Here is a 24,972-nt window from a genome sequence, read left to right on the forward strand (position 1 = left end):
TTTGTTCACATTAAGTCGCAACTTATTATGAACGCAAGACCAACATTACGGTTTAACTGAAGGCATTGCCCTGATCAGTACCGGAACGGACAACAGAAAACAATTTTAAATTGTATGTATATAAAAGGCTAGGACAGGTAAATAAGGAAGGAAGATCATCCTCGAAAAATTAAAACAGAAATGGTCCGAGGATGGACCTTTCTTGTAATCCGCATGAGGGGATAAATGGAGACAAGATACAACCGTTGAAGAAAATACCATTTACTCTACCATCTAAGTAAAATTTTAAGAGAGAATACTTGATTTCCAGCAATATCAATGCCAATACGCTGGGAGGGGTCAACAGAATCTAATAGGATCAGTAGCTTTATAGAAGTCAATATAAATCGTATGAACATCGTTTCTTTTATTTTGAGACTTCGCAATAAAGTTGGTGAAGTCCAACAAGTTGGATCGTGCGAGCACGTTGAAACCGATGACCAGAACGAGACGAAAGGCGGTATTTGACGTACCTCCCAAAAAAGTTTGAGAAAGAGGAAAGGATATATATAGGCGAGTAGTTTTGGTCCCGGGTACTGTCAGCTTTTTAGTGAAGGGGTTATATGCTATGGTTGTAAACTTGCTCTATTTTCGGTATTATCGCGACGTTGGAACCCCGGAGGAATTTTGTGCTTCTCACGAAGAGGATTACAGACTTCTATAGTGAATCAGACAGGGTATTGACGTACACTATGATGAGAGAGGAAAACAACACAGTGAACAAAATTTTTAACAACGTTATTTTCATTTCGTTAATTTCGTGACGCGCCACTACAGTCAACTGCAGTAAGAAAATCTTTTAGTTCAGCTCTGTGAATGGTGAACTTGAGTGCGTTGCAATGCGCTTGTATGTTGGATCGATTAGTATAGAAATCAGCTTTCAGAGACGGATTTTGAGCAGCATCGTAATGCGTAAATACTTCCATATTCCGCATCCCAAAAATGTACCGCTATGCAAAAAGCATTTGTTAGCACACAAGATGGGTGTGTTTATAACCGAGGTATGCATTGTACCAGAAAAACGGCAACAAAAAAGGTTAGTGATCATTTTTCTGTATATTTGAAAATTTCTACGTTATAATAAAATAATATTTAAATAGGATTGAAAGTTTCGGTAAATTTGAAGGTGAGATGGTTTGTAACAAAAATGGAGGAAATTTAAATCATCATTTATAATTTTACATTTAAAATACATGACGGGCTGAGGTTTAGGTATGTGAAAGTAGGATAATAGATGAAAGGGGAAAATCTTGCATTACAAGAAATGGGTCTTCTCGTCAACTCCTTGCAGAAAAAAGTCGAAACGAAATTATCCGCATATTGTTATGCCACGGATGCTGCAAACCCCAACTTGACACTTTCAATATTTTGGACAATACAACGAATTGTGCTGTTTTCTTTCTTCTTCTGTAGTGAAGTAGTCCTTCCACCTCCTCGGCTGCTTATCGGCCTGGATGAACCTATGATTAACGTCGTTCACACCTCTTCCTTGATGCGTTGAACAGTAGCGAAATCGTTGGAATTTACACCAGCATCTGCTTCCATCACTAACCTAACAGTGGATATTTTTTGTCTCGGCGCAATCCGTTGAACTTTTTTTACTTTTCACGATTACGGAGCTTCAGCGAGTTGGGCTCACTTTCGCTTGGAATCTACAACATAACTCAGAAAAAATGCATCCCATCCACGTTACGGCGGCCGGTCTTCGAATCTCGGACCCTCCAAGCGGAGTTGACAGCAAAACTGTAGTAGTTTACTGCTGATGCCGATATAGGCCAAAACCCAAATGAATTTGTGGTAGGCTCTGTAGTCTAACAGTCTGCCGTCGATGATGAGGTAGTAAAAGTTGCAGAAGTCTACAGGCCATGCCTCCGCATCACTTGTCCGAGCGAGATGTTGTTAGAGTTCACCTCGGCATCCAGATCACTCCACTACGTTCACAACGTCACCTTTAGGAAGTCGCTCCCGAACTGCGTGTAGTTGCTTATAGAAAATATTCTCTTCCACTATTTCGAACATCTTAGTTCGCGGGTAACACAGAAGAATTGTGATGCCCCTTAACCTGGACCAGAATCTCGCAGTCAATTTCTGCGGTAAGACGGAGAGTAGTACTCTCCAGAGCTCTACTATATTTTTCGGTTAGGTCCAGGAGATACATCATCATATCTTTAGAAGTCTCATTCGAATTGGAAAAAATGAGCGTTTGGAGGACCCTCGATGACATTGTCAAGAAGCGTGCAAACTTTCCACAGACCAATCATAAAGCTATACGGGGCGTTGTAGGTATTTCGATAGCCTTTTACGTTGGGGAAGTAATATTTTGAATGTATTCTCCAACCCGATTTTGTACAGCAATTATAAATTTTAACTAAACGAAATTAAACTAAATCAAAAGTAATGGAATTATTCAATAATATAATTTGTCATTGAAAGATATTGAAAGAACCTGTAGGAGTTGAGCGTATAATTCATAGAATAAAAGCTACAGTTAGGTGAGTATTCTTCCATTGAGGAACTGCACGGAAAACTCTTTTACATATTAGAGTGGCGCACATAGAAACGAATTCCTTACTCTCCTCGGTATCTCGGTTTGCACTAGAACCCATCAACTCAATAGCCTGTAATGACTGGCAACAACGGTATGCTAAAGGGTAATAAGCAGGTGCCAGTCACACTTAAGGACATCGCAAAGAAGACAGTTACCACACTATATGACTTCTGTAAATTCGCAGTCAAGACATTTCAAGATCGAAATCCTCATGATACCAGGGGACAGACACATTACAACTGACGCCTTCTAATATGCCCGTCATTACCACAAAGAAAAAAGCTAATGCTAAAGGAGATAACTAGGAGTTGCAGTGAATTTTTGTGCCACAAAACACAGCTCCAGAGGTCGTCCTGGTCTGCTATGAAAAGTCCACTGACACGATCCAACGTTACGTTCTTGGTCCTATGCAGCAGAAGCATTTTGCCACAAATGGTACGAACCATGACAGCCATGTTTAGCCAAGAATGGCAAATTTCTAAAAAATCTGAACTGAATCTATCTAGTACACCAGGGGAAGCGAAATAGCCCATCAACCATATTCGCTTGGACATCGTTAGACCTCTGCGAATGTGAGTGAGTATTGTCATGTCAATGCAATTAGATCAAAAATATTGAAACGCATTCCTGCTCAGCCCACTCGATTTTGGATGGTTTGGACCATACTTACCACAGATTAGAACATCACCCTGCTGCACGTTGTACTTAGTATATGAACATGCCTGGAAGAGAACATTGAATCGTAGGCAAGACAGGAAAATATAATAACTAAAATTCCATGCAGAGTAGTTCCTGCAATTCCTGGCGATTTTTTTGATAACGTGAAAGAATTATCGCAACGAGATTCTTTATATCCCACGCTTCCTTCAACGACTCGAGCATGCCCTACGTAGGTTTCTTCTGCACCAGAACTGCACCAATGACCAAGTTTTCCAGCCCGAAGAACTACATTAACGCAGAAGCCAAAAACGTTAAAACAATTGACGCCTTAAATATCGCCCAAATGGGGGACTTACAGATAACAGTTCGAAGTCCAGTAAAATAATATCCTTGGCTCCCTTACAAAAACGCAGCTCCTAACTTTTGGAACTACAGGTCGCCACTTCTCTTTAGTTGACCTTTTTGCGGGAGTTTTATGGTGATTGTGGTTATAGCCATATCCCAATCAGAGATTTTGCTGGACTCAGCACGCGATCCTGTATATCTCTTAATTGAATGGAAGGTGTTGCTGGGGTTCACGTCTTCTGATATGACCGTTGAACTTACTCCTAATATAAACCAGCACCATTATAGCAACTACGGTGTGCGGTATCACTACGTTGATTCAGGTGAATTGAAAACACATATCCGTACAATTGTGGCTCTATTTCACGGATGGTGTCGCAAATATAGGTTTATAGCTTTTAAGTTCCTATGTCCTTGTGATAATTATCGCTCACATTGCACTGCAGGAGGAAATCAGGCTTTGAATCACATGACCTTGGTGGCTAGTTTAATCCACTTAAATCTAAAGTTAGGCATTGTAAATTTAATTTTCAATAAATCAATTGAGGGATCTAGTTGCGAAGGTCACATTCGCATCGAATGACCAAAAAAAATTTTTCCGAACGACTCCCAATTAGGGTGAAATTAGCCTTCAAAGTCGGCTGTACCATCAGCAGTCACATGTGTTGCGAATCAGTTTCAGCCGGTCTTTGGGTCGCTAACCATCGACTTCGATGTTCAGACCAATCTTGGCAAATGAATTCTCTCATCGAAGTTCTCTCTCGCAGTTTTTCCACGATTGTTGCAACCCCATATCGATCGCGGATATCTTCATTTCGGATGTGATCAAAACGTGTCACGCCACTAGTCCATCGTAATATCTTCGTCTCCATTACCGCAAGAAGCAAAATCTTCATGGTTCCCCGTCGGAAAGACTACAGTAAAATATCGAATGCATCCTGGTGCTGGAAAAGGACAAACCCGGTTTTTAACCCTGTTTTGGGGGAGGAAACAGAAGACATTATATCAGGAGATGAACTAGAACTCGCCAGATACAAATGAATCATGATAAACACATGGGACCACGCTCATCAGCACAAAGTTACCTCTTTCAACTGTCTTTCGGTCTTAGGATATCTGAATTTTGTTTAATGGCGTAATGAGGGGAGGTGGGCGAGGGTCAAAGTCCAAAGGACCTAATCACCTTATCGAACCAACAAGCAGGGTTGCGTGCTGCCGCATGCCAATAGGTGTTTCTAGAGGGTGGTACTTAGGTGCGGGTCCCTCATAGTTGACAAATAATCAAATCAGATAATCATTTAATCATCTTTCCACCTCCGTGTTCATACCACATTTAATCCTTCAAATCATCAAGAGCAGTTTGCAGTGATATTATATGATGAACACCTTTCTGATAACCAACAACGCTCAACCCTTCCATGCTTCCTTGACATCAAACTGGAATTTATCCGGAAGTATTTGTTAGCGTGTTCAACCCTAATTTCATCACTAATAGGGTGCTTATCTCGTCTTTATGCCATTTTCATTTCATTTCAATTTTCTCTTGATGAACTCAATTCCCGCAATTCTTCCGAAAATGTCTTCTCCTTTTATTTAACATAGTTTGGAGATGAACTGGTAAAATAAGTACATATCCGAGGAAAGTTTCGCACTTTTTGTGTTTATTTCCTTAGCAATTGTTTGCTAAAAGTTTTCTTCGTTTTATTGAGGGTAGTTTCGTTGAGTTATTGCTCAATATTACTGTCTTCAAGTTGCTCTTGTCACTCAGTTTCCAGAAAACTAATAATATTTGGGGGAATATTCTGCAAGGAAAGAATCAGACTGAACATATGTATGATTTGTGAAGTTTCTGATAGAGAGTGGAGAATAAAATGCTCCACCATCTGTCCTAGAATGGGAGGTAATTTTCCTTCAAATGTCCTGCCCAGTGCTCCCGAGATTAACTCGGAAGCAATGTTTGAAAGCGTATTTTTGATGCTAGTTCAATAATAAAATAATTGCAATAACTCAAACTTTTTGGGGAGGGGGGCAATAGGGTGCGTGTCATTTGGATGACTTAGCGAAAGAAGGGTCCTCAGCAGCAATACATATTGGTGGAAGGAATGAGAAAATTTTTCGAAGAATTTGAACGTCCACACCTGGATTATTATTCAAACTTCGAAGAAAAACTGCGAAAAACGTATATATCTATTCAGAATTCAGGGAGGAGAGATGAATTTCGTGGTCATTAGTCTAGAGTTGTTAAGGGTCGGAAAACAAGAAAATTGGCAAAAATAGTAAAAACCCTTTGGGAAGCTTTGAAAATCTATATAACTGCTCGTATTGCAAAAACTGGGTAAAAGTGAGCATTGATTGACCTCTCACTTTGCTTCACCCGGAAATTAAAAAAGATGGAAATCCAAATCTAAGTATCTTTGAATCTAACTGGTAAAGCGCGAGTTCGCTAAGGAAAATTAGTTTGAGCCTACATTCGGAAAGAAACATCCCAGGCAATAACGACAAAATAGTTCTAGACGACATATTATAGTTACTATTATGATTCGCCAAAGATGCGAGCGTTGTAATGCTCTTTTTAATGTGGGCCAATTCGAGAAAAGCAAACATTGACCGCTCACTCAAATTCATCGACCTGAACTGGCAGAGGCACCGATGACCACATTTATCTCAAGTGTGACCTTAGTGTGCAACGAGGCGAAAGAATACCATGCCAAACGAGCGGGCAGCAGTATTCACGGCAATGTCAGAAGCAGCCACTTTGGTCGAAAGTTTTCGCAAGAGGAGCAGAAAAGCTAATCCAAGAGTAAGGAAGCTCATGTGGAAACCTGGACAGCAGAGAAGTTAACCCAAATGTTCATCGCCAAAAACATGGGCGCGGTTGTCGAAAGAATATGCAGATATCAACAATAAAGGTAAGAATTCAAAAGTTTGAATAAGTCAAAGTAATTGTGATCATGGAAGCGAGTAGCCAATATGTCCAAGGACGTCAGTCAATTATCGACAAGGGGGAGTGTCAGTGTGACATCTGTTGGAGAAGCGGGTTTCTTAATTTACCTAATTTTTTCTGTGTGCTTCGAAGTTCTCGCCAGCCATGGAGGATATTTACAGATGTCACTTCTGAGACACTATCTCCAACATATTACCAACCATAAAAGTGAATGGTGCTTCGCGGTAATGGAAACAAAGATGTTGCATTGAACCGATGCCATAACATGCCATGATTACATCCAAAACAAGCATATTTGGAATCGATGTGGGGTTGCTTCGAACATGGAAAAATTCCGAAAGAGGGGTCTTTTTTTTCTGGGAGTAGGGTAGGTGAATGCATTTACGCACAGAGTGTTGAATTCCCGCAACAGTACGCCGTCCGACTACCAACTAAACACCTCCCTATCATCAGAGAACTAGCCTGGAACCGTTTTACACATTACTTCGGCCTAGCCCTCCCGCTCTCCCGACTCTGGGAATCCTTTTCGCCAGCGGGGGAGGAAGGGAGGAAAGGAGTTGTCAGTTCAGGGAACCCCTTACCGTCCGATCCCTCTGCCGGTCGAGTTCAATCTTCTTCGCAATAGGAAGAGCCCGAGCATAATTTGCAGTATGATGTTGCCACCGCTCTTCAGCATCTCTCTCTTACAATATTGTCGGGGGAGAGCTCCCCTGTGTCTGCATAAAGCTGCTGACGAAACCCGTCCGACCTTTCGCAAGAGAAAAAGGTGTGTTCAGTGTCGTCCGCCACTCCATTGCAGAACACACAATCAGGAAATCGCTCCTTCCCAATCCCGTACAGGTAAGACTAAAAACATTTATGCCCACTTAGAAGTTGGGTAAAGAAGTAATCAATCTCACCGTGCATTCGGTTCAATTGTGGGTCTAATTTGTCGATGAGCCGCGCAGTCCCTTTGCCTCTTGGCTCATTTTGTCAAGAAAGTTGCCACTCGGTAAGGATGCGTTGACGTTCCTCACGGCCAACCACCTCTCTTTGGTTCTCGCCCTTACGGCGGTAGATTGCTTTCCGTTCCTTGGCAAGGAGAGCAATGAGGATCACTCCCGTGATCACAATCACAGCCGGTTCGGAGACGGTGCGATAAGCAGATGCCACCCGCAACGCTCCCCGCCTCAGCACTTGAGCAAAGCGTTTACGATGCACCTCCATGTCAAGGGTATCAGCCCATACCTCCGCACCATAAATCAGAACCGTCTGCGTTGCTCCCATAAGGAGACGTCTCCTAGTTAATATAGGGCCCCCGACATTCGCCATTAGCTGACTCAAGGACGCAACTCTAGCTGCAGCCCTGTCCGCTGCTGCTTTGATTTGCTCGAAGAAGCTCATCTTCGAGTCGAGCATTAAACCAAGGTCGCCACTTTATCCAAATCAGGCGAAGCAAACCGATCAAGACGAGCCGACCCCGCTTTTGAATGGGTGAGAGGCTGAAGCAGAAAAAGAGGGTATGTTAGCTGTTCTGCTTTTGACCAGTTCAGAAGCGAGGTCAGCTCCTCTTGGTCGGTTCCGCCATTTTGCTCGGTCCAAGGCCTATCACTCGCGAAGTCTTATACAAAGGCGTCTGAGTTGCAATTACAGTTCTCCTTAAGACGTGTTGCAAAAGAAGAAGAACACTCCTCTTAAAAGTGGTCGCTACCAGTTAATGGATTTACGCCTCTTCTTTGTCTTATCGAATTTTGGGATGGGTCTAATGTCTCCAGAGTTAATTTTCTTTAAAGAAAGCGAGATGGAGAATTTATTAAAATGTGTACGGACAAATTATATCTGTGGTATTGAAATTGACATTTTGAAACAATTTCTCATTCTGGCTCATTTTATTAATTCCTACTAGTAATTTACGAAAATGTGGGAAAATTTTAACTAACATTTTTAAATCATTTGCAACATGCATATGAACCCCTCTGGGGGAGCAGAGGTGAAGGAGGGGGGGGGCAGGTTGGCTGGAATCTAAAGCAAATACATAAAATATGAACAAAGAATATAATCGGTGAAATATTTCGTAGAATTCGAAAAATACAACCAACGCTGTATTCAGGTCCCATTTCTCCAGAGTTCCAGATTTCAAGCAATACGTGTCTTGAAAATCTGTTTGCCTGCTGGTTATGCAAGCGGATCTGGCCCGGAGGCGAATCTAAGTAACAGCACGGGGATCGTACTCCCTGCACCCCAAGGGATCTTACTCCCTGCTGCCGAGGAGGAACAGCATACTTGAGGTTGATGGGGAGCTTGGTCTTTCGTATGAGAATCTGCATAACTTGGGCAGCTTGAGTTTCAAGTGAGACCCTAACTCTGGTGATCGGACCACACGTGGGAGTAAGACAGGAACTCAGCAAATAAATATAAACAAGTGAGGAAAGCGGAAGCTGGAGAAAGCTGAGAATGGGTCCGTGTAAGATGTGACCACTTTTGACCCCCGCAATTCCCACCTGTCCATCAAATGCCAAAACTCAAACCTGCTTCGGAAAGTACGATTCCTTTCATTTGATACCCCACATGACCATATTTAGCGAAAAAAAGGACCCCCCTTTCGCATGTGGACTCCCCTCCCATTAAATTTGACGTAGAAGGATGTAGCTCACCGTATGCGTGAGCGTTCACAGCTCTCTCTATAACTGTCTCCGAGAAAAATGTGTGTGACTGAACGACAGTAAACTGATTTTAATAAGGCTTTATTTTACACAAAGCGTTAAAAACGGACGCTGGAGATGCCAGGCGTATCATGGGAGGACAAGTTGCTAGCATTCAGCCAGGATACAGTAGCCGTCTAGTACAGTACAATCACTGCAATTTGTAGCACCGCTGCGCTAAAACCAACAATTGTGACCTTCGGGAATGAGACGATTTCTAGATTAGAATTCGCTGTCGTCAAGCTGAGTGTGGCGACTACTAGGCATAGTACTCCTAACCTGAAACCGTTAACGTTGGAGGGGGTCTAAAAGGAAGGCTGATGAAAATTATGGTCACAGCAAACCGGCTAAGGTGCGGAAGCCCACTGAAGTCCTGCTCAAAAACTAGTTTAAGGAGGCTATAGATATTCGGAGCAAGCTTACGAAGTATAAAGAGCCCGGAACTGCCAACGAGTAGGGTGGAAACGACCTCGCTATATGCCAGGCGATTATCGAAGAGAAACCCATCGCTTACAAACGCGAAATCCACCGCTTACAAACGCAATCGATCCTAAGACGAAGTCGAAGAACATTACAAGCAAATAGAATGTGCAAGGGCTTGGACCCCAAGCTACCGCTGCAAATGAGCCATGAATTGCGAAACCCTCCAGCAACGTGGTAACGTGTAGCGCTGGCGGAGGCAATTAAGGTAGCGCCGGAGGTGTGGACCAACCAGGACGGGCTAATAAACCTCCAACGCAAGCAAATCATGCTGAGGGTAACGTTGATAAGTCCGCGGCATTGGAATGTCTCCTTAGCTAATCTGGTACTCTTTCACTTAGAGAAAGACATCAACGTCGCATTAATACAGGAGGCCTGAATTGAAAGAGGCCAAAGAGCTGCAAGATAAATATTTACAGACGTAGAACATTTATCTTCGCCAAGAAGTGTCTTCACGTTCTTCTGTGTCGGGACCTGAGTTCCAACGACCTAGTCGTGATCAAACTGGAGCAGGCGGGAGTAGAGAACGTGCGTATTTGGTCGGTTCACATAGTTCACGACAGATTATCCCCACCAAACGAACCGAAATATTGGAAGTCTACTATCGCAGCAAAGAGGTCTAACCTTGATAGGCTGTGACTCCAATACTGAGCAGTGTAGAAGACAACGAAAGTAGTGAGTTATTCTTTGATTTCGCTATTAACACAAATCTGTCAGTGTGTAGCAGAGGCAATACACCAATCAACTCAGAGAACTGCGACGTTCGAAGGCATTCAAAACTGTCCCTAAAGTTTCATGCCTCGCTAAATATAGCAAGAAGATATCTGATAAAGGCATAAATGCCGGAAGCCATACAAGGACTGCCTGATGGAGGGGAAGTCTGCCTTCCAGAATATAGAGGGAGCATTCTACAACGTTAGTAACTATCTCATCAAAAAGGCTTTAACCAGTATTGGATTGCAAGGGTATCTTATGCATCTGGGAGGTAGCTACTTAACTTGCGCCATCTCTGCAGCTTTTTGATTGATAGTGATGGACACAGTTTCACGTTTGTATACGAACGAAATGAAGGTGGTGTCGTATGCCGATGATATTAGTGTCAGGGATTTTTCCCTCCATTTTAAGTGACATCAAGAGAAGAGAAGAGTTGGGAAATGTAAGGGGCACACCTTTCCTCCATTCGGACCAAATCCAACCAAAACGTAGCTGGTGCTATTCACGTCCAAGACAAGGGTACCCGAATTCTACTTGTTCGAGAAACAGATCATCGAACAGTTTTCGCTGCAGAAATCAAAGAATTAATCCACAACAAGAAATAAATTGCATGAAATGCAAAATGTCAACAATTAATATCTATTGCAACAATTCTTACCGAGTACTAGCAAAATCCAGCAACAATTGCCCAAGAAACAGATCATCAAACATTTCTTGCTCCACAGCAAAATGTTTATGATAGACACACGACACCCGCACAATGTCCATACTCAAGTCAGCGACCTTCACCTTGCACCACAAAACGTGCTAACCAGGTAATCGACCCATATCAACTGTGCCTGCAATAATATAGGGAAGAAAACGCTGACGGAAGTTCATCACGGTCAAGGCGACCGAATTACACCTAAGAATTTTTGATGAAGATGCAATTTAGCTTTCATGAAGAATTATAATTTGTCGATAAAGCATTTTAAACTAAGCAATAATTTTGTATATAAACCAGAAAGAAATTAATAAACCAGGCTAGTCATAATCAATCTGTGGTTTTTGATAGTCTCATTACCCGTCCCAAGGATCGGTAATCTTTGTTGTGGCCTAAGAGCCTTAAGCAATTATCCTAAGGATTTTTGCTATACTTCGACCCAACATATTTTTTGGTCCGTCGAGCCGGATCCGGCATCTGGAGACACAGAATTTCTTCGCTACGTTGCGAACATTTGCATTTAGTTGGCGCAGTTAAGTGGATCATCGCAACTGCGAAGGAAGTCCTAAAACCGACTTAGGATTTCTAACATACTACTTCGTTGATAAGTGGAACCATCCACAAGGTTCAACACGTAATTTTGCAACTACTTTGACCGTCAGAGCAGCGTGATGCCAACCAGCAGCGGAATGGATTCGGCCATCACCGTCCTCCAGAAGCACAATCTGGAGGAGTTCCTCAAAGTCATACGGAACTTTAAGAAGGATGCTAAAACTCGACATAGCGAGCTTTACTTCCAAACGAAATTGGAAGTACTCAATCGAAAATGGAAGTCATGCGAAGACAACCATTTCTCAGCCAAACAGAACTTGGCTCAAACTAAGGAGCTTCTGCAGAAGTATCTGACGGAATACGACGAAGCCGAGGCCGAATACGAAGTGTACAGCATCGAATTTGCGGAAAGGCTGTCAGAGTTCAGAAAGCGAGTGGGACACACCAACGACTCAGCCGATGGAACCTTACAATCAGTAGAACCAGATGCGGTCAGACTGGAGCGATTAAGGTTCCAACGTTCGATGGAACTTGTTCAGCTTGGGTTTCGTTCAGAGACCTCTTCAAATCTCTTGTCCACGACAACGGGAGACTGTCTGGAGTGCAGAAGCTACAGTATCTTCGGGCATCAGTAAAGGGAGAAGCGTCTCAGCAAATTAGGCATCTTAATATGTCGGATGCCAACTATTTCTATTAGCTTGGGACCTCTTGGCGAAGAGATACGACAACAAGCGCATTATTGCACAGTCACTTTTGGCCCAGTTTTGGAACATGAAAACTGTGGTAAACGCCGAAGGCATCAAAAGAATGGTTGATACGACCAACGAGTTGATCACGAATTTTCAAGACTTGGAGGTTGACCCATTCGACGCAGTCATGATATTCATTCTACAGAACAAGCTTGATCCAGAATCCAGAGCAGAATGGCAACGGAAAATTGGCGCGACAGCGGACGTACCTAAGTTAGAGGCATTCCTAGAATTCCTAGAAACCCAGTGCCACATCATTGAAGAAGTTAACAGGTGCTCCTCCTTTAAGAAGTCCAAGAAAGTGGGGATCCATACTGTTACCCATAACGAATACGAAAAGTGCACATTGTGTAAATCAGACCACAGTCTATACAAGTGCCCGACGTTCCAAGGCTACACTATAGACAAGCGAAGAGAAGTTGCTAAAGCAAGCAACTTGTGCTTCAACTGCATGCGTGCGCATCGAGTGTACGAATGCACATCAAAGGCAGCGTGTAAAACTTGCGGAAAGAAACACCATTCTATGCTGCATCCTATGACTACGGACAAGTCTGAAGCTCCGAAAAAGTCAAACCCGAAGCATTCTGACCAGTCTCAGAGCAATCTCGTGAATCAGGAAAACATGTGGACGGTGCTATTGGCAACCGCAATAATTGAGCTGCGCAATGTCAACGGCGACTTCATCAAACTGCGTGCGCTAATAGACCAAGGCTCCCAGAATTCTTTCATTACGGAATACGCTGCAAATTTATTGGGGTTGAAACGAGAGCGTGCCTCAGTGATCATATCCGGAATTGGAAGCGCAACCAGGAAATGTAGAGGACAAGTACCAATAACCATGAAGGAAAAATGGTCAAATGGTGAAATAAGTACCATCGCATTAATCATTGATACTATCACGAAACCTCTTCCTTCTGCGACGATAAGCAATGATGGTCACATTGGGTTGACCCCCGCAGACCTAGCTGATCCAGATTACAGAACTAAGGGCAGAATCGATGTTCTCCTTGGAGCAGACATATACGGGGATATTCTATTGGACGGAATTATTCACGGAACCCCAACAGCCTAAAAAACGAAAATCGGATGGATTCTCTCTGGTCCGATGACAGCCTCACCAGGAGACAATATTAGTATCAGTTTTGTAAATACCAACGATTTGGACAAAAAACTTGAAAAATTCTGGATTCAGGAAGAGGTAGTTCCCAGAGAAATGCTTAGTAAAGAAGAAGAAGAATGTGAAGCGCACTATCAAGCGACCACCAAACGATTGGAAGATGGACGATTCGAAGTGCAGCTCCCACTCAAAGCTGACCCAAGGACAAACTTGGCACCATCGAGTAAGGCTGCGATTCTGAAGTACGAAGCGCACGAGAAGAGGATGCTCAGAAACCCAAAATTGCTTCGAGAGTACAACGAATGCTTGCAAGATTATCTAGATTGCGGGCACATGGAGGAAATACCAAAGGATGAAATGGGTTTACCGTCATATTATCTACCACATCATGCAGTCATCAAGGAATCCAGCACAACGACTAAAGTGCGAGTGGTCTTCAATGCATCAGCAAAAACTGCATCTGGGAAATCCTTGAATGACTTGTTGATGATAGGACCAACCATACAAGATTCGATAATCGCACTTCTTTTGCGATGGCGTTTGTATCCCGTCGTGCTAACAGCAGATGTGGCAAAAATGTACCGACAAATACGAGTCCGAAGCAAGGATGCAGATCTCCAACGGATCGTGTGGCGCCCAAACGAAGCAGATGTAATTCGTCATTACCGGTTAAAGACAGTTACATTCGGAACCGCAAGCGCCCCGTTCCAGGCCACCAGAACACTGCACCACTTGGCCATGAACGAGCAAGATCGATTTCCGAATGCAGCAGCATACCTGCAAAGGGATTTTTATGTTGACGACCTAATGACCGGAACAGACACTATCGAGGAGGCAATAAGCCTCTACACGGAATTAACCCATCTGCTTAAAATGGGTGGGTTTGATCTGCGCAAATGGAACTCGAACCTAGACGAAGTGTTGGAAGCCATACCAGAGCATCACCGGGGATCAGCACACCCACTTAATTTCAACAAGGAAGATCGCGTTAAGGCGTTGGGATTGCAATGGCATCCTCAACGAGACATGTTTATGTTCAACATTCATGTAAAGACCCTATCTACAGGTGGGCCAACTAAAAGGACAGTGGCATCAACGATCGCATCTTTATTTGATCCACTCGGATGGTTGCAGCCCATTATGATCAAAGGAAAGGTCTTCATGCAAAAATTATGGCTTCAGAAACTGGAATGGGATGACAAGCTACCGCCAGAATTAGCGCAAGAATGGCAGACATATCAAGCGGAAATTACAAATCTCCGAGTTATTGGAGTGCCAAGATGGATTGGGACTACCTCCAAGGACCGAATCGAATTACACGGATTTTGTGACGCATCGAGAACGGCTATCGCTGCTGTGATCTACATTCGGATCCTTAAGCACTCGGAGGAGCCCAAGGCTAGACTACTAACGGCTAAAACGAAGGTAACACCGCTTGCTGTACAAACCATACCACGACTTGAGCTCAATAGCGCAGTATTGCTGGTCAAACTGATGAATCAAGTTAAGGCCTCAGTTGTCAGTTGGATTGATACTGCCACCCACTACTGGACAGACTCAACGATTGTATTCTCTTGGTTAGCCGACCATCCAGCTCGATGGAAAACTTATGTCGCAAATCGAGTGAGTGAAATTCATGCAAGTAGCACACCGGAACAGTGGCATCATGTGGGAACGCACGAAAACCCTGCTGATTGCGCTACACGGGGATTGACCCCAGCACAGCTAAACGAATTTGGGTTATGGTGGAATGGCCCAAAGATTCTCACATCCGATACTGTTAGCTTCCCAACAATGGAGTGCATTGAACCCATGGAGCTAGAGAAAAGAAACACCTTGCACACGTTACGAGCAGAAGAACAGGATCTAGTGATCGATAAATTCTCCAACTATACGAGGCTAATCCGTGTAGTTGCATACTGCAGACGACTGTTGCCGAGTAGTAATGGTTACCGATCCTGTGGATATCTCACCGCGGAAGAACTGCGAACAGCCAGAACTGCGTGCATTAAGATAGCGCAAACTCGTTCGTTTTTACCCGAGATCCAAAGATTAAAGAAAGGGCAGTCGATCGATAGTAAATCACGAATCATCCAATTACGTCCATTTATTGATTCCTGCGGTATCCTCAGGGTGGGCGGAAGGCTACAGAATGCCAACAACGTCAACAAACATCCCATTATATTGGATGGTAAATGCAATTTCACTGAGATCATTGTGCGGCATGCTCATCATAAAACTTTACACGGAACCTCACAACTAATGTTATCGACTCTACGGCAAGAATATTGGATTTTAAACGCTCAGAAAATGGTAAAACGATGCATCCATAAATGCATCACCTGTTACAAAAGTAACGCGCAACCACAAGCTCAATTGATGGGAAGCTTACCATCCTCCAGAGTGGTACTAAATCGACCATTTTGGGAAACCGGGTTGGATTTTACAGGACCATTAAGGATTAAATGGTCAAACGATCGAGGAGCAAAGACTGCCAAGTCGTACATTGCGGTATTCATCTGCCTTGCGACGAAAGCTATGCATCTGGAGTTAGTCAGCGATCTCACGTCAGCAGCATGCATAGCAGCGGTAAAACGATTCGTATCCAGAAGAGGAAAATGTAAAGCCATCTACAGCGATTGTGGAACAAATTTCATAGCAGCTGGAAAGGAAATAAGGACCATGTTTCAAACTATGACGCAAGAAACGCAAGCGTGGATGGCGAATGACCGCATCGAGTGGCATCACATTCCACCAAGTAGTCCCCATTTCGGTGGATTATGGGAGGCCGGAGTCAAATCGGTGAAACGACACCTCTTGAAAACCTTCGGAGAATCCCTTCTAAACATCGAAGAGATGTACACCGCCCTTGCTCAAGTTGAAGCATGCTTAAACAGCAGGCCTTTAGCACCATTAAGTAGTGATGCGATCAACGAAGATGCGCTCACTCCTGCACACTTCCTAATCGGAAGTTCTATGTTTGCATTACCAGATAAAACACCGGACAACGTCAAGGAACTACGATGGTGGCAGCTAACACAAAAATTGTCAACCGAATTCTGGAACCGATGGCATCAAGAATACCTGTCCAGATTACAGGAACGTCCAAAATGGTTAAAGCCAATCGCAAATTTACAACCGGGCATGCTGGTATTGGTGAAAAGTGAAAAAACTCCTCCCACAAAGTGGCCGTTGGCACGAATAATCGACGTACATCCAGGACAAGATGGATTGGTCCGGGTAACAACGATCAAAATGAATGGACATATCACAAAGCGACCAGTAGTGAAACTGTGTCCTTTGCCAATAAACGACGAATACCCACGAGAAGCCATTAAACCTGTACAAGAGGCAGATAATGACGAGCACCACGAACCACCTCCTTCCAAGCGAAGACGTGGAATAACCAACCACTCTATTACGCCCTCATGGACATTAATGTTAGCGACTATAATATCACTCTGCGTATCACACGTAACGGCTATCGTGAGCGTGAAAAAGTCGAGTGGAGGTTTCTACCTAGAAGAGTTAGGAAATGCGGTCATAAATAGGGGAACATTCCAATTTAACATCCATGTACCTTGGAGTGAAATTCACACAGACAACATAAGAATTCATGACGTAATTCAAAACATGACGAGGTTGTGTGAATATAGTAAACAGATGAGCTATGATATAAGCTGCGAGAGACTTAACCAGCATTTAGTGACCATGAATAATAATATTCAGCATCGAGCAAGATCAATTCAGTTTCTGAGATCACGACAAAGGAGAGGTATACTGGGAAAAATACTCACCGCTGTCTTTGGAGTGAACGATCAAGTGTATCAGGAGATAGACGATCTCTCGTCGAACCAAGTCAACCTATTGAACACAGTAAAACATCAAGGAAAGGTTATGCTAAAAGCAACTCAAATGTTAAATGATACCAATAACCGAATCACCACCCAACTTCAGCATTTCAACATACATCTAAATGAGTGCATACAGCGAATCAATGAGTTCAAAAAATGGTATATTGCGGTCGACAAGAATAAAATCCATGTCCATTTCCTGAACACATACCAACAGGCTTTGAATTTTTTGAATGAAGCACTGGCTAAATACGATTGCTTGTGGCGAATTGTATCAAACCAAGCGTCCATTTGGGAATGTTCGCACATAACTGAAGTAGTTACAACATTGAACCACACTATGAGGCTGCTACCACCATCGCTACAGATTCATCATCAACCCAACGCAGCAACCCATACCAGTTACGACCAGCAAAAAATCACGATACAAGGATATTTGCCAATATTTGACGTACATCACTATGATCTTATACAAGCATCTGCAATTCCACAACGACTCAACAACAATCTGTTTGTTATACCTGAAATTCATGAAGGTATCCTCGGACTAAATTATGACGAGCAATTGTACTTCGAAATCAGCCGGGAAGAACTTGACAATAGTTTCGCATTAAATAAGACAAGTTATATGATTCAATTACGGGCACTTTACAATATACAAATGCATCCGAATTGCCTCATCACTCAAGTGTACAATAGCTACGAAGGAAAAAATTGTTCCACGCAACACTTTCAAATGCACTCTATAATTTTGAAAAAATTGTACACCCCGAACACCTGGATATATGCAACACCGTCACCGACGGTTGCGTACGCTCTGTGTAACGGACAAAGAAGCGAAATCGTCCTCAAAGAGGAAGGGATCATCCAATTGACTTCAGATTGTTCCCTAACAACGAAAGAGATAATCCTTCTTTCCGAACAAAGAGACTTATCAGCAAATCTGAAGGTATATTTTAAGCCTTTTGCGGCCAACATCAACTCATCAGTGGCAATCGAAACAGTGCCGATACTCAATGGATCAACTCTCCTTGAAGCAACAGGGTCATTCTCCACGATAGTGCAAGAAGCATATAAGAACCAGGGGTTAAGCAAGAACATGGCATGGAAGGAATTGCATTCCCACGCATTCAATTTTCCAATAAACCTAATTATCGTCGTTGGTTTAACCAGTATCTTTATCCTAATACTCATAAGAAAGAACATCCAGTCATTCTGTAAGACGCAGCAATCATCTTAAATCCAAGAACCAAATTGGTACGATCCCACACCAGCAGCCAACAATGAAACAAGTATCTAAGAACCCAGAGGTTCTTGGTGGGCGGTATGTTCGAGAAACAGATCATCGAACAGTTTTCGCTGCAGAAATCAAAGAATTAATCCACAACAAGAAATAAATTGCATGAAATGCAAAATGTCAACAATTAATATCTATTGCAACAATTCTTACCGAGTACTAGCAAAATCCAGCAACAATTGCCCAAGAAACAGATCATCAAACATTTCTTGCTCCACAGCAAAATGTTTATGATAGACACACGACACCCGCACAATGTCCATACTCAAGTCAGCGACCTTCACCTTGCACCACAAAACGTGCTAACCAGGTAATCGACCCATATCAACTGTGCCTGCAATAATATAGGGAAGAAAACGCTGACGGAAGTTCATCACGGTCAAGGCGACCGAATTACACCTAAGAATTTTTGATGAAGATGCAATTTAGCTTTCATGAAGAATTATAATTTGTCGATAAAGCATTTTAAACTAAGCAATAATTTTGTATATAAACCAGAAAGAAATTAATAAACCAGGCTAGTCATAATCAATCTGTGGTTTTTGATAGTCTCATTACCCGTCCCAAGGATCGGTAATCTTTGTTGTGGCCTAAGAGCCTTAAGCAATTATCCTAAGGATTTTTGCTATACTTCGACCCAACATATTTTTTGGTCCGTCGAGCCGGATCCGGCATCTGGAGACACAGAATTTCTTCGCTACGTTGCGAACATTTGCATTTAGTTGGCGCAGTTAAGTGGATCATCGCAACTGCGAAGGAAGTCCTAAAACCGACTTAGGATTTCTAACATACTACTTCGTTGATAAGTGGAACCATCCACAAGGTTCAACACGTAATTTTGCAACTACTTTGACCGTCAGAGCAGCGTGATGCCAACCAGCAGCGGAATGGATTCGGCCATCACCGTCCTCCAGAAGCACAATCTGGAGGAGTTCCTCAAAGTCATACGGAACTTTAAGAAGGATGCTAAAACTCGACATAGCGAGCTTTACTTCCAAACGAAATTGGAAGTACTCAATCGAAAATGGAAGTCATGCGAAGACAACCATTTCTCAGCCAAACAGAACTTGGCTCAAACTAAGGAGCTTCTGCAGAAGTATCTGACGGAATACGACGAAGCCGAGGCCGAATACGAAGTGTACAGCATCGAATTTGCGGAAAGGCTGTCAGAGTTCAGAAAGCGAGTGGGACACACCAACGACTCAGCCGATGGAACCTTACAATCAGTAGAACCAGATGCGGTCAGACTGGAGCGATTAAGGTTCCAACGTTCGATGGAACTTGTTCAGCTTGGGTTTCGTTCAGAGACCTCTTCAAATCTCTTGTCCACGACAACGGGAGACTGTCTGGAGTGCAGAAGCTACAGTATCTTCGGGCATCAGTAAAGGGAGAAGCGTCTCAGCAAATTAGGCATCTTAATATGTCGGATGCCAACTATTTCTATTAGCTTGGGACCTCTTGGCGAAGAGATACGACAACAAGCGCATTATTGCACAGTCACTTTTGGCCCAGTTTTGGAACATGAAAACTGTGGTAAACGCCGAAGGCATCAAAAGAATGGTTGATACGACCAACGAGTTGATCACGAATTTTCAAGACTTGGAGGTTGACCCATTCGACGCAGTCATGATATTCATTCTACAGAACAAGCTTGATCCAGAATCCAGAGCAGAATGGCAACGGAAAATTGGCGCGACAGCGGACGTACCTAAGTTAGAGGCATTCCTAGAATTCCTAGAAACCCAGTGCCACATCATTGAAGAAGTTAACAGGTGCTCCTCCTTTAAGAAGTCCAAGAAAGTGGGGATCCATACTGTTACCCATAACGAATACGAAAAGTGCACATTGTGTAAATCAGACCACAGTCTATACAAGTGCCCGACGTTCCAAGGCTACACTATAGACAAGCGAAGAGAAGTTGCTAAAGCAAGCAACTTGTGCTTCAACTGCATGCGTGCGCATCGAGTGTACGAATGCACATCAAAGGCAGCGTGTAAAACTTGCGGAAAGAAACACCATTCTATGCTGCATCCTATGACTACGGACAAGTCTGAAGCTCCGAAAAAGTCAAACCCGAAGCATTCTGACCAGTCTCAGAGCAATCTCGTGAATCAGGAAAACATGTGGACGGTGCTATTGGCAACCGCAATAATTGAGCTGCGCAATGTCAACGGCGACTTCATCAAACTGCGTGCGCTAATAGACCAAGGCTCCCAGAATTCTTTCATTACGGAATACGCTGCAAATTTATTGGGGTTGAAACGAGAGCGTGCCTCAGTGATCATATCCGGAATTGGAAGCGCAACCAGGAAATGTAGAGGACAAGTACCAATAACCATGAAGGAAAAATGGTCAAATGGTGAAATAAGTACCATCGCATTAATCATTGATACTATCACGAAACCTCTTCCTTCTGCGACGATAAGCAATGATGGTCACATTGGGTTGACCCCCGCAGACCTAGCTGATCCAGATTACAGAACTAAGGGCAGAATCGATGTTCTCCTTGGAGCAGACATATACGGGGATATTCTATTGGACGGAATTATTCACGGAACCCCAACAGCCTAAAAAACGAAAATCGGATGGATTCTCTCTGGTCCGATGACAGCCTCACCAGGAGACAATATTAGTATCAGTTTTGTAAATACCAACGATTTGGACAAAAAACTTGAAAAATTCTGGATTCAGGAAGAGGTAGTTCCCAGAGAAATGCTTAGTAAAGAAGAAGAAGAATGTGAAGCGCACTATCAAGCGACCACCAAACGATTGGAAGATGGACGATTCGAAGTGCAGCTCCCACTCAAAGCTGACCCAAGGACAAACTTGGCACCATCGAGTAAGGCTGCGATTCTGAAGTACGAAGCGCACGAGAAGAGGATGCTCAGAAACCCAAAATTGCTTCGAGAGTACAACGAATGCTTGCAAGATTATCTAGATTGCGGGCACATGGAGGAAATACCAAAGGATGAAATGGGTTTACCGTCATATTATCTACCACATCATGCAGTCATCAAGGAATCCAGCACAACGACTAAAGTGCGAGTGGTCTTCAATGCATCAGCAAAAACTGCATCTGGGAAATCCTTGAATGACTTGTTGATGATAGGACCAACCATACAAGATTCGATAATCGCACTTCTTTTGCGATGGCGTTTGTATCCCGTCGTGCTAACAGCAGATGTGGCAAAAATGTACCGACAAATACGAGTCCGAAGCAAGGATGCAGATCTCCAACGGATCGTGTGGCGCCCAAACGAAGCAGATGTAATTCGTCATTACCGGTTAAAGACAGTTACATTCGGAACCGCAAGCGCCCCGTTCCAGGCCACCAGAACACTGCACCACTTGGCCATGAACGAGCAAGATCGATTTCCGAATGCAGCAGCATACCTGCAAAGGGATTTTTATGTTGACGACCTAATGACCGGAACAGACACTATCGAGGAGGCAATAAGCCTCTACACGGAATTAACCCATCTGCTTAAAATGGGTGGGTTTGATCTGCGCAAATGGAACTCGAACCTAGACGAAGTGTTGGAAGCCATACCAGAGCATCACCGGGGATCAGCACACCCACTTAATTTCAACAAGGAAGATCGCGTTAAGGCGTTGGGATTGCAATGGCATCCTCAACGAGACATGTTTATGTTCAACATTCATGTAAAGACCCTATCTACAGGTGGGCCAACTAAAAGGACAGTGGCATCAACGATCGCATCTTTATTTGATCCACTCGGATGGTTGCAGCCCATTATGATCAAAGGAAAGGTCTTCATGCAAAAATTATGGCTTCAGAAACTGGAATGGGATGACAAGCTACCGCCAGAATTAGCGCAAGAATGGCAGACATATCAAGCGGAAATTACAAATCTCCGAGTTATTGGAGTGCCAAGATGGATTGGGACTACCTCCAAGGACCGAATCGAATTACACGGATTTTGTGACGCATCGAGAACGGCTATCGCTGCTGTGATCTACATTCGGATCCTTAAGCACTCGGAGGAGCCCAAGGCTAGACTACTAACGGCTAAAACGAAGGTAACACCGCTTGCTGTACAAACCATACCACGACTTGAGCTCAATAGCGCAGTATTGCTGGTCAAACTGATGAATCAAGTTAAGGCCTCAGTTGTCAGTTGGATTGATACTGCCACCCACTACTGGACAGACTCAACGATTGTATTCTCTTGGTTAGCCGACCATCCAGCTCGATGGAAAACTTATGTCGCAAATCGAGTGAGTGAAATTCATGCAAGTAGCACACCGGAACAGTGGCATCATGTGGGAACGCACGAAAACCCTGCTGATTGCGCTACACGGGGATTGACCCCAGCACAGCTAAACGAATTTGGGTTATGGTGGAATGGCCCAAAGATTCTCACATCCGATACTGTTAGCTTCCCAACAATGGAGTGCATTGAACCCATGGAGCTAGAGAAAAGAAACACCTTGCACACGTTACGAGCAGAAGAACAGGATCTAGTGATCGATAAATTCTCCAACTATACGAGGCTAATCCGTGTAGTTGCATACTGCAGACGACTGTTGCCGAGTAGTAATGGTTACCGATCCTGTGGATATCTCACCGCGGAAGAACTGCGAACAGCCAGAACTGCGTGCATTAAGATAGCGCAAACTCGTTCGTTTTTACCCGAGATCCAAAGATTAAAGAAAGGGCAGTCGATCGATAGTAAATCACGAATCATCCAATTACGTCCATTTATTGATTCCTGCGGTATCCTCAGGGTGGGCGGAAGGCTACAGAATGCCAACAACGTCAACAAACATCCCATTATATTGGATGGTAAATGCAATTTCACTGAGATCATTGTGCGGCATGCTCATCATAAAACTTTACACGGAACCTCACAACTAATGTTATCGACTCTACGGCAAGAATATTGGATTTTAAACGCTCAGAAAATGGTAAAACGATGCATCCATAAATGCATCACCTGTTACAAAAGTAACGCGCAACCACAAGCTCAATTGATGGGAAGCTTACCATCCTCCAGAGTGGTACTAAATCGACCATTTTGGGAAACCGGGTTGGATTTTACAGGACCATTAAGGATTAAATGGTCAAACGATCGAGGAGCAAAGACTGCCAAGTCGTACATTGCGGTATTCATCTGCCTTGCGACGAAAGCTATGCATCTGGAGTTAGTCAGCGATCTCACGTCAGCAGCATGCATAGCAGCGGTAAAACGATTCGTATCCAGAAGAGGAAAATGTAAAGCCATCTACAGCGATTGTGGAACAAATTTCATAGCAGCTGGAAAGGAAATAAGGACCATGTTTCAAACTATGACGCAAGAAACGCAAGCGTGGATGGCGAATGACCGCATCGAGTGGCATCACATTCCACCAAGTAGTCCCCATTTCGGTGGATTATGGGAGGCCGGAGTCAAATCGGTGAAACGACACCTCTTGAAAACCTTCGGAGAATCCCTTCTAAACATCGAAGAGATGTACACCGCCCTTGCTCAAGTTGAAGCATGCTTAAACAGCAGGCCTTTAGCACCATTAAGTAGTGATGCGATCAACGAAGATGCGCTCACTCCTGCACACTTCCTAATCGGAAGTTCTATGTTTGCATTACCAGATAAAACACCGGACAACGTCAAGGAACTACGATGGTGGCAGCTAACACAAAAATTGTCAACCGAATTCTGGAACCGATGGCATCAAGAATACCTGTCCAGATTACAGGAACGTCCAAAATGGTTAAAGCCAATCGCAAATTTACAACCGGGCATGCTGGTATTGGTGAAAAGTGAAAAAACTCCTCCCACAAAGTGGCCGTTGGCACGAATAATCGACGTACATCCAGGACAAGATGGATTGGTCCGGGTAACAACGATCAAAATGAATGGACATATCACAAAGCGACCAGTAGTGAAACTGTGTCCTTTGCCAATAAACGACGAATACCCACGAGAAGCCATTAAACCTGTACAAGAGGCAGATAATGACGAGCACCACGAACCACCTCCTTCCAAGCGAAGACGTGGAATAACCAACCACTCTATTACGCCCTCATGGACATTAATGTTAGCGACTATAATATCACTCTGCGTATCACACGTAACGGCTATCGTGAGCGTGAAAAAGTCGAGTGGAGGTTTCTACCTAGAAGAGTTAGGAAATGCGGTCATAAATAGGGGAACATTCCAATTTAACATCCATGTACCTTGGAGTGAAATTCACACAGACAACATAAGAATTCATGACGTAATTCAAAACATGACGAGGTTGTGTGAATATAGTAAACAGATGAGCTATG

The 24,972-nt window shown here is 43.5% G+C and overlaps 2 protein-coding genes across 2 annotated transcripts; both read left to right on the forward strand.

Annotated features, from left to right (window-relative positions):
- Window positions 1-12,473: 12,473 nt before the first annotated feature.
- On the forward strand, window positions 12,474-13,487 carry LOC119648417. The gene has a single exon (XM_038050169.1). The coding sequence runs from the start codon at window positions 12,474-12,476 to the stop codon at window positions 13,485-13,487; it is 1,014 nt and encodes a 337-aa protein (XP_037906097.1).
- Window positions 13,488-20,240: 6,753 nt separating this feature from the next.
- LOC119648418 lies at window positions 20,241-21,254 on the forward strand. Its single transcript, XM_038050170.1, has one exon. It carries the CDS (start codon window positions 20,241-20,243, stop codon window positions 21,252-21,254), a length of 1,014 nt encoding a protein of 337 aa, XP_037906098.1.
- Window positions 21,255-24,972: the final 3,718 nt, after the last annotated feature.

The sequence above is a fragment of the Hermetia illucens genome, chromosome 2, assembly GCF_905115235.1.
Source record: "Hermetia illucens chromosome 2, iHerIll2.2.curated.20191125, whole genome shotgun sequence".
In the NCBI taxonomy this organism is placed as follows: domain Eukaryota; kingdom Metazoa; phylum Arthropoda; class Insecta; order Diptera; family Stratiomyidae; genus Hermetia; species Hermetia illucens.

What these genes read in the sequence shown, in the direction of transcription:
- LOC119648417 (XM_038050169.1), top strand. Translation starts at nt 12,474, where the DNA reads ATGGTTGATACGACCAACGAGTTGATCACGAATTTTCAAGACTTGGAG.
- LOC119648418 (XM_038050170.1), top strand. Translation starts at nt 20,241, where the DNA reads ATGGTTGATACGACCAACGAGTTGATCACGAATTTTCAAGACTTGGAG.